General features: G+C 42.5%; 1 protein-coding gene across 3 annotated transcripts; it reads left to right on the top strand.

Annotated features, from left to right (window-relative positions):
- The first annotated feature begins 1,720 nt into the window (after positions 1–1,720).
- Positions 1,721–17,861, top strand: LNP1 (leukemia NUP98 fusion partner 1). Of its 3 annotated transcripts, XM_069785685.1 has the most exons (5): positions 2,011–2,124; positions 5,950–6,058; positions 8,776–9,021; positions 16,420–16,512; positions 17,489–17,861. In XM_069785685.1, exons 1-5 carry the CDS (start codon positions 2,048–2,050, stop codon positions 17,552–17,554), a joined length of 591 nt encoding a protein of 196 aa, XP_069641786.1. In that variant the 5' UTR covers positions 2,011–2,047; the 3' UTR covers positions 17,555–17,861. The 3 variants fall into 3 exon arrangements, with proteins under 3 accessions (XP_009914953.1, XP_069641786.1, XP_069641785.1); XM_069785684.1 differs by lacking the exons at positions 16,420–16,512; positions 17,489–17,861 and adding an exon at positions 11,092–12,826; XM_009916651.2 differs by lacking the exons at positions 5,950–6,058; positions 16,420–16,512; positions 17,489–17,861 and adding an exon at positions 11,092–12,826 and having other exon boundaries at positions 1,721–2,124.
- Positions 17,862–18,424: the final 563 nt, after the last annotated feature.

The raw sequence follows: 18,424 nt of genomic DNA, 5'->3' as shown, positions 1-18,424 counted from the left end.
TCACTTTCCTTGTCACCTGTCTCAGCACAGCAGAAGCATTTCCTGCTCCACACGACAGGCTGCAGTTCTGTCTCACATGTCAGAAAAGAAGAAACTTGAACCACACAATAGAAAATATATATCAACAGGCCCAGAGCTTCCTAAATTCCACCCACGTGATGCTTCTAGCATAGGCCTTCAGATGTACCTTGCCCGTACAGATTGGTAGCCTCAAGGACGTAAGTCAAATTAGGCTGTCGGAATTATAGCCAGGAGCATTCTTCCCCACTTGGAGAATCAGCCTACACATCCTTTTTATTGCTTCAGGTGTCTTTTTACTGTACTGTTTTGCCGGTATTCCTCTCGCCCCTGTCCACCTGTGCCTCTGCCAAGAAAGCAGCCTAGTGCAGGTTTGGTTGTGTCTCCAAGCTCTGATATGCAACGTCTGAGGATATGCTGTCTGCACACCCAGGTACTCCAGGACCTTGTGCTAATCACGGGCTCGTCTGCCCTGGACAAGGTAAAACTCAGGCACATAGGCATCCGTGACCACTTGGTCCCTTCTCCCCTGTTACTCAGAATGAAAAGTCCTACATCAGAATATTGTACTTAAACCTCACACCTACACCCACTGAATGAAACTGGAGTTTTGTTACTACATCTGTATTGCTAAATAGGTTGGGGACACGGAGCAAGGTTTAATGCTGGACCACCGACTCTCCATAATGCTAAACTGCCAGCAAGCTTTTTTTAGCATACTTCTGGCCAAGGCCAGCTAGCATCTCCACAGCAATGCCTAGGCACCAGGAGAACACCTAGCTACCTAGCACACACCAAGGACTGCTTCCAGTAAGAAGCTGGATTTGGGTCTCTTCCTCCTGTGCAGTCTTCCTACACTATCCCAACAGGCTCTACAGCCTCAAAGCCCTCCTCCTTGTCCTTCTGCCATGTCCCAAGGCATGTAACACACCTTCAAGTTTCATATTATACAAACAGTTTTATGGGCCACAACAGAGTTTTCATATCAGATATTTTGAAATAAAAAAGACACAAAAATTACAGCAAAGTGTTACAGCCACAGTGTAGTACATAACAGCCTCAAGGAGACCCACAGCACGAGCGCCACGTAAGGTAGATGTGACCCGTCTAGCAACTTGGCTTCAGGGCCAGAAAACAGTCCCCAGCCCAGTGCTGTTTTGTGTTATAGACAGGGCCTACATGGCTGACACCCAGGGCTGGAGGGTGGGGAGGAATCAGATGCATTCTTACTCTCTGTGCCTTCAAGTGAGGCAGGGCCTCCCATAACCCTGATATGGCAGATGAAATGGCTCTGGTGAAAAGCAGCTGATGCACATTCACGCTGGCTGTCATGACCCAAAAATGAACAAGCAGTTTCTTCAAGGGGGGGCTTTCTTCTACTTGGACAGACCACATTTCCTGAATACCGAAGGAAGAGTGGTGACAACAGAAGTCAGGAGGGAGGAGAGCATGGGAAGAGCGGGCCATTTGTCCTCCCTGCCACAGAGCCAGTTAGGCCTCTGCAAGCAGCTGTGCCAGTTTCTGACCACTGTCAATATGTCAATATCACAAGCCTACTTTGGGTTCATGTACGCACCTCCCAGGCATGTAACTGTGGGCAATTCTCCATTGGTATTGACAGCCGGTGCACTCAACAGCAACACGCAGGGAGTACCCAACACATTTCCCTTCCCACCAGCCCCCTGCGGCAGTGTCATATTGGACATCGCTCAAATGGAAAGGTTAAAAGAAACCTTGTTGAAATGAGATGAGAAAGGATTGACTTTATGTTTAGACAGTGCCCGGGGCTGCAGTGGGATGGGTTTTGGGGGATGGAGTGCAGAAAGTGTGGCTGAAACCGCGTCTCCTCTTCCTCCTGTTGGCAGAACAGCGTGAGGCTATTGGCTTGGTGTTGGCATTTGACCTTGCTTTTCCTTGTCTGGTTGGGAGACCCCCCCAAGTTTGGAGCGTCTGTACATGGAATATGAAGAGGATGATGATATTTCCTTTGCAAAATGGATGAGCAGCTTCTGGGGCCACAACTTGATCGATGAGAATGAGAAAGAGGGTAGAGGCCACAAGAAACGTCAGACACGACCCTTTAGTGAAAGGAGAGCCTCCCTTCCGGTAAGAGCTGCGTGCAGTTTTCTCTGTGTGTGTGTGTGTGGTTTATGTATAAATACAAGTACCATCCCCAGGGGCATGGCCCTAGAGATGTATGAGGATGAGTACGGTACACCTCGCCACATAAGTTCAGTTCCTACTGGCAGCAGCTAGTTGCCTTTTTGAACTTAGCCGCCTGCCAGCGCCAGGCCTCCAGTGCCTTTGGAATACAAGAAAACTGGCAAACTCCAAGATAAGTGATGACAGGACCAGAAATGTAGGGAGAAGGGTGTAATAACTGCCTAACTATGTATTACAATGTTGTTCTGTCTGCTCAGCACATCCTAGCAGAGATCAAAATATTTTGGCAATGGGCACACATATACATTGTCATTAATGAGTCTGTTCTCATGTGTAAAACTACATAACCCCGTATGTATTCATAGGGCTTGGACCTAATTCTGCAACTATACTGTCTCCAGGAAGTTGTATGCTTTACTCCCTGGGATTTAGCCGTTTGCACGTGTAACTTCTAAATTAAGCTGGACAACGCAGTCCCTCCTGGTTTAAAACATCCGACTCTGAAAATAAGGATGCAACACCTGACAAAGCTTATTATACTGTGAAGTAAGATTTTAAGGCAGAAGTACATTCTTTATTCTTAAACAAACAAAATAGTTGGGAAAGGGGCAGGGTTCACATGCAGAAGCAGGTTTTTAAGGCAGCTTACAACTGTCTAACTGATTATCAAAATGAAGTTAAACTCAAAACAGCTGTTCATAGTCTGCTCTTTACTTGAAGACTGTTGCTTTTATTTCAGCTGTAGAAAAATGCTTAGGTGGTCCAAACCTGTCTCTTTTTTTTCCAACTACATCAGTTGGCTTACCAAAGATACTATGTTTCCTTACAAACCATTTTTCTGTTATATCCTTTGATCATTATGGCTGCAACAAAGCAAATGCTATTATATTGGGGAGAAACAGCTAATATTTTCCAAACTTTTCTTTCTGCCGTGCTCTATTTTCACCTTGCAAGTTCTCCTCCACTGGAGCTGCCATGTTCTAAGCTGTGGGATGTTTTGTTTTCAAAAAATTTGGCTAAGAAAAACCAAACAGACCAAACCCACCTTCCCCCTCTTTGAATTCATGGGCGGGCTGGAGAGGAAACCTTCATTCATTAGTTTTGAACTGATCAGCCACATTTGTTATATACAGTTATATTTCACCTTGGTCACAGATTGCAAGACAGACTCTGAGCTAGAGCTTTTCTGATGCATTCCATTAGAATGCCTGAAAACAGAACATTTATTAATGTGGGGGTTTTTTAAAATTAGTTTTACAGTATTTTAATTTTGTCTTTCAGAGGTCTACACATATCTGATTTCTTTAGGCCCCAATCCAGACTGAAATGCAAGAATGTACTTTAAATCACTTTTCATTCAGCAAGCTGCTGAACACATCTTCATGTGTATTTGTGTGTGTACACATATATTTCATTTGAAGCATGTTCTTATATTGTTTGTTCAAAAGCTATTCAAATACTTAGCTAATAGCTGTACAAATTCTTTGCTATAGTTGCATTCCTGAATCCATACATAGAACTTGGATTAAGTTAGCTGTCGGAAAGAGAAGACTGTGACTTTTGACATTACTGTTCAACGAGTTAAAGTTATCCTGTACACTTAATTATGTCTGGCCTTTACATTAATGCTCCACACAAATTTGTCTTGCTCCAGTAGTATTGTACAAGAAATATAAATTTCAACTGCTTTATTTTTCAGTGCCACAAATTGACTGGAGGAATAAGCGGGGAAGATTTGTTTGGGGATTTTATGATTCAGGGATGAATTTTAAGATGAAACTTTTTCATTTGGAAATCTCTGACTAGTTGGTAGTGAAGAGCACTAAAATGTGTTGTCTTAAACCAAATCTAGAAGTTAAGCAAATGGGCACTAATAATTCCTTAGAAATACCTTCAGAAAGAGCACCTCCTTGTTGAGAGCAACAATTTGCTGTTGCACCTGGAGCTGTGTTTTTTACACAGTTATTACAAATGATAAGTACTGTAAGATTCAAAACACTTATCAGTGTTAGTTAAATATTTTCTTCATTTTACCAGAACGGTGCTATTAATCGGGAGGAATAATAACTGAGATTAGACTGTATCTCTTCTGTAAGTTAACACCTCGGCAGCAGATCACAGTGTGCCCTTTCTTCTGGCTCAACATTGTAAATGGATATAACTCCACTGTCTGGGTGAAAATCAAGTCAGCAGGTTCCGACTGACACAGCTGTTGGCAAAAGTTCCTTGTGCAGATACAATGGTACTGCCAAAACAGCACTGCCAGCACACTTTGTCTCCTATCTAGGGCTGGTATATGGTGCATCAGCAATAGGGCAATCCTGCCCACATGAACTGCATCTGCACCAGGAGTGTTTTGGTATTACACAGCAAAATGCTAGCAGTATAGCACAAAAGGTGGTTTTGCATAGCGCTGGAAATTGTATCTTGGTCTTTGTAGTTTTTCCGGTGCTGTAGAAAGACATTCAAGCCACTGCTCTCATCTCCATGACAATGGTAAACTGTGACATCCTATCATGGTAGAGCCCCCCAAAATACGGATAAAGCTTTGTAGAATAACTCACAGACTAACAACAATATTTTTTTCCCCAATATCTTAGTATACCTCACAAACAATACTGACATGAGCTTCGCAAAATGCTTTTGCTGTTGTCATTCCCATTTTGCAGAGGGGAACACAAATTATATTCATCCTTCACTGGGTCACTGGCAAGACAGGCTAAAACTTGCAACTCCACTCCCCTGAAAAGCATCAGAGTTGTATATGTTGCTGTGGGCCAACACTGAATGTGAAAACTGCCTGGGGAGAAATAAGTCATCTGTTTCCATCTCGTTTAGTTAGCTTGTTCCCCTGGCAAACTTCAGACACGTTAAATGTGATACCCTTTTTGAAGCCTCCAGCTACAACTTTACTTGACACATTCTAGTTATCCTCCATCATTTTGGTTCAGGTTAGTTTCTTACCTCCCAGGCATTTTGTTGCAGAGAAAAGATAGGAGGCAAAGGAGCACTGATAAGAGTTTTACAACCCTATAAACATATCCACCTTCAAGTAGACATTGCTGCTCACAGGAGAAAATCTAGTAAGAAACAGCTGAGAGTGGGAGCAGAACAACTGACTGCTGTTGAAATTGCTAACAATTTAAAGTCAGACTGAACATCTACCACAATATTGTTACTACGGATCAGTTGGCCTTAGGCCAAAACATTTTTAAGGAATATATACTTGGCTATAAGCTTCTCGGAAGGAAAAGAAGCTGCGGGACAGCATCTGAATGTCAGATGTTCCAAAATATCCCTAAAGTACTGGGGTCACTGTGTAAACTTCAGCAAACGCTGAAAACTCGTGCTGACACGCTGAAGATTAATTTTCTTACTGACAGCTGTGCAAGCCCTCTGATCAAGCCCAAAAGATGGAAGCAATTATCTTGTCTCCAACAGAAACTGAGAAAGTGAATAGGCAAATTATATTGACATCAATTTCACAAAGTATTTTTGTTTGTGTACTTTTTGTGTGGTTTAGATGGGCAATTAGCAAAAGATTAGCTGTTGTGTAAATAGATACACTGAGCATGACTGGCCTTTACACAAAGGCTCAAGCAGAAAAAGGGAGGAGTAAAGGGAGTGAGAAACAACCCCTGAGAGCATGCTTGGTGCTTCTGGCTTTCCCAGCACTGGCAAAAATTCCCCATTTTGATAGAAGGGAGCATTTATCATTCTTCCTTCCCGTGCCTCTTCCCTTGTTTCACCTCCTCCCCACTTCTCCAGTTTAAGCACTGCTCAAGGTCGGATCCTGGGAGCCGGAGACCAAGGGGCATTCGCTAAAGAGGCACCAGATGTAGGCACGAGGCCGCTGCTGGGGCAAGGACAGGAGCAGGTACTGGGGCCGTGCTCAGAGACCTTTGGCAAGGGATGACAGCACCGGTGGGTGGACACTGGAGTTGCGCAGATAGAGAGGCAATCTCTGTGGCCACCAGCTTCTGAGACTTCAGGAGGGGAAGCATAAATTAAAGCGGTCTTCAGCCGTTCTTACTTACAATGTTACCAAGCAATCAATATGGCACCAAACACATGTATTAAATGCATGTGTTAAATCCAAGAAATAGGAAGAAAGCCACATGGATTCTATCTAAAGTCAATGCCAGATCTGCTTCATCACTGAGCTTCGTTTTATGACTCTTTCAGTTCTCCACAGAATCAATCTTAAATAAAAGAAGACTAATGTACTGTGCCAGTTATAAGCCATGAAATATTCGTGCTTGAGCAGTTGTGTTAAGGCTCTTGTCCTCTGTATAAGACAGCAGCATACTGATGTGTATGAGCATACTGTCCTCCTAGCCACAGTGGTAAGCATCATGGAAAGGCACTGTGAGAGGAGGCACAGTCACAGTAATAAGGTTGCATAGATATGTATGTGTAGCTTTACCTTTAGTCCACTGAGTCAGATACGCATTTCAGAGGAAGGCCTGTCCCTTTTCTGGACTGTTGCTGCCATGTCAGTATGCGAACCGCAGTCTTTTTGTTAAGGGCTTAACTATAATTCTATCTGTGAAGGGAAATTAAAAAGCAATGTCTTAGTAAAATAAAACATTTACAAACACTGCAAAACAGGATTGATAGAATGCCATCCCCCGTTTCAGCTGTCCTCCTGTTTTTTTGCCCAAACCCTCTAAAAACAAATAACAGTGATTTTTAGTGTGAGACAATTTTTATTTCCAGGAAACAATATATGGTGTTGCTATTAAAATGACACAGAAGACGTAGCTTGTTGCGCTTGACGTGGCATGCGTACTCCTGTCCCTCAAACGCAATGTGATTGCTTTGATGCTTTCTAAAATAACAATACAATATGACCTTACAGAAATTACAGCTGTATTGATTGGTTTGAAACCAAAGTAAAAATAGTACGGCAGAAATCATTACCACTACTCTCAGAGGCAGTCCATAATACTAGTTACTGAACTAAGCTTATGTCTGGAAAAGAAATGGAACCAGTACCTTAAGATCTGAAAACACTTTGGTATTAGGTGCTTGTCAGGTGTGAGATTTATTATTTTTAGCACCCCTCATCAAGCCTGTCTAATGTGATATAGTCACATCCATATGGATGCACAGCCTCACTATTCAGAGAAAGGCTGCATAGGTCCCTGTTCTGCTGATATACTTATAATAGCACCTGGGCCAGAGTAAATGGAAATGAATACAGGAGACGTTTCAGGTCCCTTGCAGTCCAAGGTTTGTAGTTTGATGTGGCCACTCTACCAAGTTGGTTTAGCTTTCCACTGTTTGTTAAAAAAACAAAACAAACAGCCCCCCACCCCCCCAACCAAACCCTACTCTGAGTGTAGGGTTTTCTCCTGAGTTTTTTTAGAAACCATTTCAGGATCTGTGGGATAGACCTTCAGTTGCTACAAACAGTCACAACTCCCTCAAGGCCAGCAGAGCTTCTCAGGGTTACTCAGGAGCTGAAGACTTAGCATCAGGCTTATAAAAATGTATACACATTCAAACACGTATGAAGCAGCTGAGTGCCTGGAGTGCTCTAACCTGATACCCACGGGGGTCTCATTTTCAGTACCTGCCATCTCTCTCTCACTATTTTCACTGCCTGCATCAGCTACTTACCCTGAAAAAAGCATCAGCACCTGGCTCTGTGTGGTGGCCTTCTCACCCATCTCTCCTACAGGTCTGTTTCTAAAATCACCAATACAAGACTCCACAGGACACAGCTGTTCTGTATCAGCTTAATCTCCTTTACAGACATTCAATTAAACACAGCTGATACAGATCAATAGCTTTTATCTGCATATCAGGCCTGGGAAAATTGAACCACACAGAAGCTAAACAACTGCCTACTCCCTCCCCACTTTAGCCCTACAAATGTAATTGTAGGAAGCCTGTTTCCTACTATGTCTCTAGCAGGGATGTGTCCCTGCCTGTTCCCTACCATTTCTCTGGTAGGGATGTGTCCCTCAATGCCCTGAAAGTGCTCCCTCATCAGTTCAGGACACACATGCCCAAGAAACCAGCAGAAAATTGAGACCTGGACAATAGAGCATCTTGTCTGCATGTAGGCCGTGCTGAAAATTTGACACAACTGGGCTAGAAATGGTTGCTGTCACACTCTAAGGAACTCAAACATCTGATAAGACCTGGAGCACCTCTGGGTCAAACCTTCTATCTGGGTCATCTGGCCAGAAAGGCTGGGTCTTTTTTTTTTTTTTTTTTTTGAGGGTCCTGCCTAGAACCTGCCACCAGATGTGAAGCCTGAGTTTTTGAGGTTATGGAGGGTCCCAGTTCCTTTTAGTGTCAGTGGGCACTAAGAGGACCCAGCACACTTTACATTTGAAATGCTCATTTGGGTGTCAAAACTTAGCTACTCAAAAACAGGAATAAAAGCAAATTCTGCTGCTGTCTCTGGAAAGCAAGCTCTTGACAGTGTGATTTTCCTGCACAGAAAAGGAAAGATACAGGAGTCTGGGCAAGGTCCTTCATTCTGCACCATTGTTCAGAGAGTGCTCTGTGGCAGCAAGAATCTACCTTGTGTCCTCTGCTTTAATATTCAATACTCAACAAAAACCTCTTGTTTTTCAGGCCAGGCTTTCCTCCCTCCATACAGCTCGACTTCATGCTTCTACCAAAGGCTCATCTTCAGGCCATCTTAAGGGCTCCAAGGAATTTCAAGAAGACCAAGATGTCAAATGCCACTGCCACAGGAAGGCAAGCAGAACACCTTCAGCAGACAGCTCATGCCCAGAGACAAGATCAAACTCCATCCAGGAATTTGCAGAGTCCTTTGAAAAGCAGTTGCATCTCAAAAGCAAACGCTCAGTTTCTTTGGTAGGTAACAACCAACTTAAGTTCACTTCAGAAGAAAAAAGACCAACCAACCAACAAGCAGGCCAGCTTTATCCCTGGTGTAAATGCTGTGGCTTTGCTAGGGGAAGAGCAGAAATAAACCTGAATTAGAATTTCTCAAATTATGTGGTCCTTACAGTAGTGGAAACAAGGTTAAAGTGATAGTATCATTAGTATGAGAATTCTTCATGTAGTGATACCATCGAGACTTATTCAAAAATGTCTGTCTTCAAAATGAGACACCACACTGGCTGTGGCAATGTTTCCTCTGTCTACAGCTGTGCCAACAAAATGTGACAATATAAAACCAGGTTTGCTTCACTTTTGCCATAAGATCCAGCTCTCTCTCTCACTGCTGCTGATCTGGTTTAACCATATACAGTGTTATCTGTAAGACTGCCAGACACCGTGGTGTTTGAGAGGCTTCTCTTTTACCCCTTGGGACTTCATCCATCTGCTTTCTTCAGTGTCACCACACAGCTGCAGCAGCAGCCATTGCTATAAGTGGCCGAACATATTTTCACTGTAAGGGCATGCAACCAGCAGGGGATTCTCCCCCCATTTCACCCTTCTCCCCATCATTCTGTCCTGAGGCATGAGCATTTTCTGTATGGTTTGTGTTGATGAAGTAGCCAGTAACAACCTTTTATCTATGACACTTTAACACATTTTTATTATTATGATACGTAATATCTGGTGTATTGTACAATGGAAGGAAGGGTAATAAACCCTAACTCACTTTTAAGTGTCAGAAGAGCACTAGCATATTCAGTCACCCTATTGAAAAAGCTGTGCTTGAATAATACTTGACATTAGCACCAAATAACAACAGAAGGAAGTATCTTTTTTTTTCAGTTTGTTGACACTGACAGTTTGTATGGAGAAATAATTTTCAGCTGTCTTTGCAGACCTGTGCAGCAACAAGAGAGGAAAAAAAATCTCTTTTCAATAAGCAGCATCATTACATGATCAGTCCCACAAGTATAGTCCTTGCATGCCCAGTCCTCTAAGAATATGCAGAATTATGGTGATGACAACTCTGTTATGCCATTGTTAAGATTTTAAGTGCATTCTCTAATCTTCTTTTTCCCCTTTAGGAACTACTCAGAATTTATTTCATTTGGAACTTCACATTGCCTCATGTGTCAACACTCACCAGTGATTGTCTGGTTTATCATTTATCATTTGTCAAAAGTGCCTACAGCTAGAAAGTCTGTGAGTGTTTAATAATTGTACGATAGGTATAGTGAGCATAATGCACTAAATACGGATTCCGTTCCAGTTAAAATCACAGGTTCTGGTACCCTTCTGTAATCTGCAGTGTGGTGTGTTGGGCTGTATTTTAATCTACCTTTCAAGAAGACCAAATTGTTCTCATTCCTCAGTCACCATTGAAGTCTGGGAGATGTGAAGGACTTGAGAATTGCGAAGAACTGAGCAATAGGTGTTAGAGATCTGAAAGGAAATTTGGGACTGGGCTTAAACTTGTATATCCAAATGGAGCATTTTTTTGCCTTCAGAGCTCTGTGGGTGCAATTCAAACCACCATGACGACACAGGTTAAAAGAATAGCGGGGGAAAGGTAGTCTCATTTCATCTCCTTCCCTGCATATTGCTTTTCTCCTATAAATGTGACTTTGAGGACACTTCATGACCTTCAGCACTTGTTTTCAGTGAGGTCTTTGCAGCTAGCACTGAACAGCCTTCAGGCACATAAAGATGGATCATATGAAAGGACAGAAACATGGGGTCTGGGCTGAAATCTCAGAGCCCCTCCTTTTTTCCCTCCTGTCTGCTCTCCCCCTCAAGTCCTCTGGGCAGGTGACCCTCCTACTATACACAGAGTATAATCAAAAGCATGTTGCCTCTTGCTGAGTTTTAGGGTGACTGACTGGGGCCTTGAATTTGAGCCCATCATGTTAAAGCTGATCTTGCTGAGGTAGGTGACCGGAATATTTTATTATACATTACTAGTGAAATAAAATAATGAGATTTTTTTTGTTCATGTGGGAGTCACTGTTAATTCCCTGCTATTTTTTTCCTGCCATTTAGCAACCTGAAGGTATGAAGGAGAGAAGAGAAAGAGAAAGATTGCATTTGAGAAAAAGCAAGTCTCACAAGAGAATGGGAGAGAAATCAGAGCCAAGGAGAGAGCAGGAAGAAGATGAAGGTTCAGAAGTTGTACCTGCAAAACACAACGAACAGTTTCCATCACAAGCAAGCATTGAGAAAGGATATTTATGCACAGGCAGCTAGAATGTGTTGAGATAATGAATTTTAACACTCCCCCTGAAGAGCAGAGGGAGCGTTCTTGTTTTGTCTTGACTGTAAGAGGCCTGTTAGCTAGAATAAACCCTAACCTGTAAAATAAAAGTAAAATTCAACTGCATCATTGACACCGTGTTACTACCTTCCTGTCTTTACTTTTGCCATTAGGAATGTGACCTTTGTCATAGGAGGAGTGTATCTGTAGCAAGATCCAAGTTAGCAATTAACCACCGTAAGAGGGTTTCAGGAAAGTTTAGCATTGTGGCAGGACAGTGGTGGATGTGTTCATTTAAGAGGAGAGCATATCTGCATTACAGAGCCATGCAAAGTCATCCAAAGCCTTATGTTGTTCTTTTAATTGAAAACAGGCTTATTGGTAGGTTTGGGAAGGAAAAAGTATACATAAACAGCCACCTGCTTCCTGGCCCTGACATTCACTTAGATTTGTCTTGGAAACAGGTATCTTTTTGCTTTGACAATCTTCCGACTCCAAATTTACGGAAGTAATAGAAGGGAGGCCCACATCTTTTCTTCTATACCTCCCTATCACTGTACGATATGACTCTTGTTTCTCTGGCATCCCCCAGCCCTCTCCCATGTCCTCCGTCCCACTTCCCCAGTCGCACAACTAGTTCTTTCTCTCTAGTTCTTAACCTCATCATCTTGCTTCTTTTGTGGCCTTCTCCCTCTCCATTTACTACTTTATAGCCCTGCCTCATAGCTACCAACCTCTTTTGCTACATCTCTAGTTTTGCCTCATCAAAATTTGAGCCTTGCTGAAAGGTATAAGGTAAAAACAGATATGTTCTGCCTCTCATACTTCTGTATAACCTCTCCAAGGGGTTGCCACACATTCAGGGTGAGGCATTGCAACCCTTTTCCCTTTTTCCCTTTTCTAGAGCTAGGGCCAAACCAAGGGAATGGGAACTGGCTCTGTCTATGGTGAGCAGGACTTAGGAAAAAATCTCTTCCCTCTGGCTGAAGATCTCTTGAACTCAGATATAAATCTCACCAACTATAAGTAAGATTTCCTTCTATGCAGAGGAAATTCACCTCCACATGTTCATAAATACATACACACTCCCGCACTGCCCCCATGCCCCACTTCTTCAACATGCAAGTCTTCCCTGCAGAGAAGAGCCCTGCCCTCTTTGGGAATGATTTCCCCAGGCCTAGTGTAGAGAAAGCCTGCTTTGGATAATATGGTTAGAGAAGAGTGAAGACTAATGAAGTCATGCGCAAAAGTCAAAGTCTGCTGTGTATTCTTCCTGTGATTTTCTGTAATTACAAAGATACCATTATTTTACTTTAGAGCCTTAATTTTGAATGTTCAACCTTTTAAAAGCTTAGGGCATCCTTAAAACTTTGTAACACTTACCTCCATGAAAGGATTGTTTTTCTTTTTAAGTAGGGCTTTGGGGGATATATAAGAAAGCAATCAAAACCCTTGCTGATGCTTGTAAATTGCTTCTTGCCTGGTAATATATATTATAAACTAATAAATCTGACTAAAAAATGTTGTTCCTATGCATAGTTCCTGTCCTCCCCGACCCAGATTAATTTTCATGAAGATCTTCTGCCAGCCAAAACTTCCATGCAGATGGCTTTCCTTTTATAGCTTTTTTTCCTTTATATTTTATAGGCTATATATTTATAGCCTTTTTTCCCTCTATATTTTCCTTCCTTAATATGAAGACTGCATTACAATAGACCTGGATAGAAAGGCCAGCTACACCCTGAGTTCCTCAGATAAAACCTCTCACATACATCTTTCCATGTAGCAGCCTGCCCTCGGATCTCATGAGAGCTGAATGCTGTGGCTGCACCAGCTTTGCCTGGATTTCAGAGCTTCAGCCTTCTCCTCCTCCTCCTCCTCCTCCTCCTCCTCCTCCTCCTCCTCCTCCTCCTCCTCCTCCTGTTTTCCAGCCAGGTTATCTCAACAGGCCCAGCTGTTTCCCAGCAGAATTTGCAAAAACCTTGTATTCGTGAGACTAACGTGCTGGTTGTACAACTGATGAAAAGAAAACACCAAAAAGAGCTAAAATAGAAAACCCATGTGTGCCTGGCTTGGACTTGCTGTTTACCATCTCCATCGAAGGGCAGGCAGGGCTCCTGCCACCGAGGCAGCTTAGCAGGTCTGCCTGCAAACACCTCCTGTGTTTATCACTGAACCCCATCTCACAAAAGAAAGAGTCTGTAAGCGTTTAGGTCCTTTCTGAACTGACCCATCAGCCCCGTGGTGTGACTCTGGAAACAGAAGCTTTCAAACAGTGTCCTCAACACTGTCCTCCTTAAATCACTAAAAAAATCTTTACTCAAAGTGTTTTCTCTTGCTTCGTATCGTGCCTGATGGGACCAACAGTCCTTTCCAGTTTAGTCCCATGTAGTCTGATACAACAGTATTGCTTAGAAAGACTGAAACTTGCATGATAGAATGAAATCATGCTCTGCAGAAATTAACAATTGATTCATAAAGAATCGGGCATTTGGGAAGGAAGGTAATCATCCAAAGAGGAATCTGATTGCAATGGCATGGCTGCTATTTCTATTTCCACAGAAAGTGGAATTGGGAAATACAGGTAGTCAGAATGACTCCAGAGGGTTTTCATTTTCACAGTAGGTCACTAGTTCGGTTGTGACTGACATAAAAAATAGTCACTGCCTTGACTCCCATCCCCAATTCCCAGAGCAGCGGGGCGGGCTGTGGGCGTTTTCTGCACACACGCCCATTCCTACCCAAACACTGTTTGTTTTTTCTGCTCTTTCCAAGAGTGGGATGGCTACAAGTCACATCAGAGTCCAAACCTTGGACACGAAGGAGGTCAGCTAGTGGGAAGCAAAGACAAAGGGCCCAAAAAATATCTTTTCCAAAATGCTCATTAACAGGTAATGTTGAAAACCTGAAATAGTTTTACACCAGAGGGGAGGCAGCAGGCAGCAGAAGCAGGCTGGTGCTCCCGCTGCGGGCTGGCTGTCGAAAGCTGACGTGACTCCCAGGCCCCTGAAGGACATTTTAGACTTGCTGTGGCTCATGGGTGGGACACCACGCTCTGGTAAAACGCTCGTGTCTGTGGATCCTTCCCAGCACTTCAGGCTAACTAGAAAGTGCTCCTGTGGGAAGTCAGGGCATAGGTACATACAAGCATTTCAAGAGCAAGATCCAGTTATACCTCAGTGTTTTCTGAGGGGGCTAAGAAGAGAATGTCAGCTGTGGTTACCTCATCTTTTAGGTGGGCATTCCCAAAGCAAAACATTTATGCTTGCGTGCTTCTGAGGTATTGTTTAATTGCAGTGTGGTTTTGAGGGTGGATTAAATTTGGGGTACTTGTTAACATATCACATGTTAGTGTATAAAATGCCAGACCCCACAAAGGCAAAATGAAGCAATAGCTATATTTAAGTACATGCTCACAACAATCCTTTCTAGGAAAAAAATGGGAAATATTTAAATATAAATAAAACAAAATAACCATGATGTATAATTGAACAAGAATATAATACCCACTAAAAAAGAATCCTAATATTAAATATGAAAAAATTAAAATGTTCATCTGTACTTTTTAGTTCTTTAGCACAAAATAAGGCATTTGGGTAAGCACAGCCCTGGCTCTGAATGCATTCAGTGGACATATGAATAGTATAAAACCACACAGAGATAAAATCAAACCTGATAACAAAAATTATTCACAGAGAAATGAATCATAATCATGGGACCTTGAGTTTATACAGCCATCTGCCAAAACCATTGAAAACAAACAGGCCTTGAAATATGTCCAGAAGGATATTGCAGCCAAAATCTAGTCATTCAGTGAGAGAAGTGAATATTGAAATCCAACAAACTTCATAGATAATGCCCTGCCTGCAGTTGTTGTGCCAGAGCTTTTGGTAACTGTGTATGAACAAATGCTAAAATAAACCCACTCATCATAGAAACCATTGCTTGTAGGGTGATGATTTTCATTTACTCTGTTGTTTTAGATTGGATTGACAAGTGATAGTCTTCCTATTAGGAGGATCCCTCTGAATCCTAGCCCAGTCTCTACTGTACTTTGGAAAAAGATAACTTCTCTCAGCTGTGTCTTGTCTTTGAGGCCAGACAGAAAACAGGAGAAAGACGTGATACGAGGAGCACCAAAGACTAGTATTCCATCATATTTGATGCATTCTTGTCCTTCATATATGTTTGTCAAAATGCTTCAGTTCATGCAATTTCTAAACTGATTGACAAGAGTTTTGTTATATTGAGAAGAGCCACCAAAACTTGTGACATTTATATATGAATTTTCATCAAAAAGCCAATGGAGTCCTAACAGAGAGTCCTTGGTCTGGTGAATTAGTCCTATTCCTGACACTGAAGTATCAAAAAGGTGCTGTCTTTTTGCTCCAAAGCTTGAGCAGAAGGATTCATGGACACCGTTCCCCTGGGCTACCCTGCAACCATACCCTGTTATATGAGGTGGATGCTAAGATTTTGGCCCTTTGGAAAGTAACCCTTCCTGGACCTTTATGCAATGGATCTCAGTTGATATTCTGCTCTTCCTATATGCACAAAATACATCTTAAATGTCTCTCAAGCATTTTAAATCTAGTGGGTCTACTCCCTGAGGACTCCTATACAGAGAATTTTTGCTGTCAGAAAGCAGCTAGAGTGATTTTAGGTTACCCTTCCTGCAGCTAGCTCAAGTTTATGCCTGGCAGAGAGGAACGATTAGGGCATTCCTTTGTGCTGATGGTCCCAGCAGCAATAAGAGGTCCTCAGGGAGAACAAAGTAACTTTGGGCTGCAGGAGTGGCAATCACTGGTTAGCTCAGAATTTGGGATGCAAAAAAATTTTCATGAACTCCTCCTTCGTGCCAAGTTCCACCTACCCACAGCTAGAGATGAGGCTACTTCAGACAACAGATCTTCCATTCCTTTAATGTCTTTTGCATGGAAAAAAATGTAGTCCCACAGTAGCATAATCCAAGTCTCAACTATATGGTCAACAGACATGAGCCATAATGTTCATCACTCATTCAGGGTACTCGTTACAATTTGATTACGTAATCAAAAGCAATTCTGAGATGAGGTCATTTAAGACTGATAAAAATTTAAATTTCCTTTCACTTGAAGGAGGAAGATTTGGATCTGTGTGTTATTTGTTGTGAGGACTTGGGGACTGGCAGCAGCACAGAACTTCACTGCATGCACAGCTTTCACAAAGAGGTATCGTGACAAACTCCTGGGGCCTTATTTTCTGTTACTTGCACTGTAGAGAGCAGAGGAAGGAGTTTATATATAAAATTTTCCAGACCTTCACTAATTCACCTTGAATGCTGGTGACTGAAAGAGATATGTCTGTGTGTTGAAGCTGCTGCAGTAATCAATCCTACATTACCAGATGCTACCTAGAAGGTGGGAGAACCCTCGGTATAATCTTTAATGGTTTTAAGCAAAGTTTTGCACAGATGGAAAGACCAGACGTGAAGATGATGGGCTACACTGGAGCTCCTGCAGCCAGTATGTGTCATTCTTTAAAAAACTGTGTTAGCAGAAAAGGGGAGTACCAGTGCTCTGAAGGAGCTGCAAGCAGCTGAGTTATTCAATGTCTGCGGTTCAGAGCTGGCACTGCAGAGAAGGACCAAACTGTTCTCCTAATTCCCAGCTAATCGATGTTTAAGAGTTCAGTCAGTCTGGCTTACTCCTCTCCATGAGATAAATTATGTGGTATAGTTGGTACCTATATTGATAACCTCAGGAAAGGGACCAAGGACTAAGCACTCCTCTCTTTTAAGGCTGTTTCTGTAGGTGGCATCTGAGACACATCAGCAGAGTGGAGTGAGAGCAGCAGGTGTAACTGCTATGCTAGCTGTACTTGCAAACACAGAAAGTCTTATCTCAAGACTTTTTGGTCTGGTATGAAATAAGCAAAAAGAGAAAGTGCTGGATACCGCATTCTTCTGGAAAAAATAGTTGCGTCTGGTCTGGATCATGCTGAAGTTATTCTGATGATAACAGGACTTCATCTAATATTAGTATCCTCATTTCCTTAATCTCATTGATTCAGTAAATAATTTGGACCAGGGATCTTAATTTCTTAAGGGAATATATCAGCTACACCTCTCGAAATTCCTGGGAAATAATAGGAATTCCTGCATTAAGATCCTGTTTGCTAGCGCTCTTTTCCATTTGCTTTTAACAGTGTATTCAAAAGTGGCTGCTAAAGAAACCAACCTGTCCAACATGTCGTGTCCAGGTGCTTCTGTAAAGTCAGGGGCAGACTCTTGTTGTCCGTGATGAAGAGGTCAAGAAGAGAGGGTCCTTTAAGACTACGGAGGGGAAATACTCAAGGCTTGATTCCAGTTACAGAAGAAAGAAAACAAAACTTTACTTGGTGGATTAATGCATTGCAAGGTTACTGTAAGTGTTGTAACTTTTTATACAGTTCAGAGACTAGCTCTGAAGATAAGAACTAACTCCTAACTCCTTCTGCCTGTGTGTGTCATAGAAACAGGCCAGTGTTTAGGGAAGAGGTCAAAATATATTTACAGCTCCATGGACAGTGTAAATAAAAATTACACATTTGCTACAAAATACATTGTTTACAAGTTATTTCACTTATCACCATTAAATGGCTAGATAATATTTATAGCCATTTTCCAGCAGAGGGAGTCTGTCGATACTGAGTGAGAACACGCACTGTAGTTTGCTGCAAGCACAAGTTTGAGATTAAAACCAATTAAAGTGCCAGTAGGAGACAACAGCAAAAAAAAAACCAAACCATAACCAAGAGCACAGGACTGTATGGTCAAATTTTGCCCTTTGTTGTTCATATATGACTTTTGTTGATATGAAGGAAGTCAATGCACACTGAAACACATGGCAGAACTTAGTCTGGTATCAGGGACTGTGGTATTTACCCTGCGGTCAGCTTGATCTCCTGAAACCCTGCGTTGCTGAATCACTAGTTGGCAGCTCCTCAGTGCAGGTGTTTCCCAAACTGTCCTCTTGATCTGCCCTCCGTTTCCACGATGCAGCCCACACTCCCCTCCTTTATCGATCGATCGGCGAGTTGCTGGTGTAGCCCCGGGTGCCCCCACCCACATGCACACCCAATGCCCAGGCTGGAGGGAAGGGA

This window comes from Haliaeetus albicilla, chromosome 6 (genome assembly GCF_947461875.1).
Source record: "Haliaeetus albicilla chromosome 6, bHalAlb1.1, whole genome shotgun sequence".
Lineage (NCBI taxonomy): Eukaryota > Metazoa > Chordata > Aves > Accipitriformes > Accipitridae > Haliaeetus > Haliaeetus albicilla.
Note: the sequence above shows the minus strand (reverse complement) of the source record. Positions and strands in the feature narration are given on the sequence as shown.

Coding starts and splice junctions, on each gene's coding strand:
- LNP1 (XM_069785684.1), top strand. CDS start 2,048: ATGAGAATGAGAAAGAGGGTAGAGGCCACAAGAAACGTCAGACACGAC. Junction 2,125..5,949: donor AAAGGAGAGCCTCCCTTCCG/GTAAGAGCTGCG, acceptor CCACTTCTCCAG/TTTAAGCACTGCTCAAGGTC. Junction 9,022..11,091: donor GCAAACGCTCAGTTTCTTTG/GTAGGTAACAAC, acceptor CCTGCCATTTAG/CAACCTGAAGGTATGAAGGA.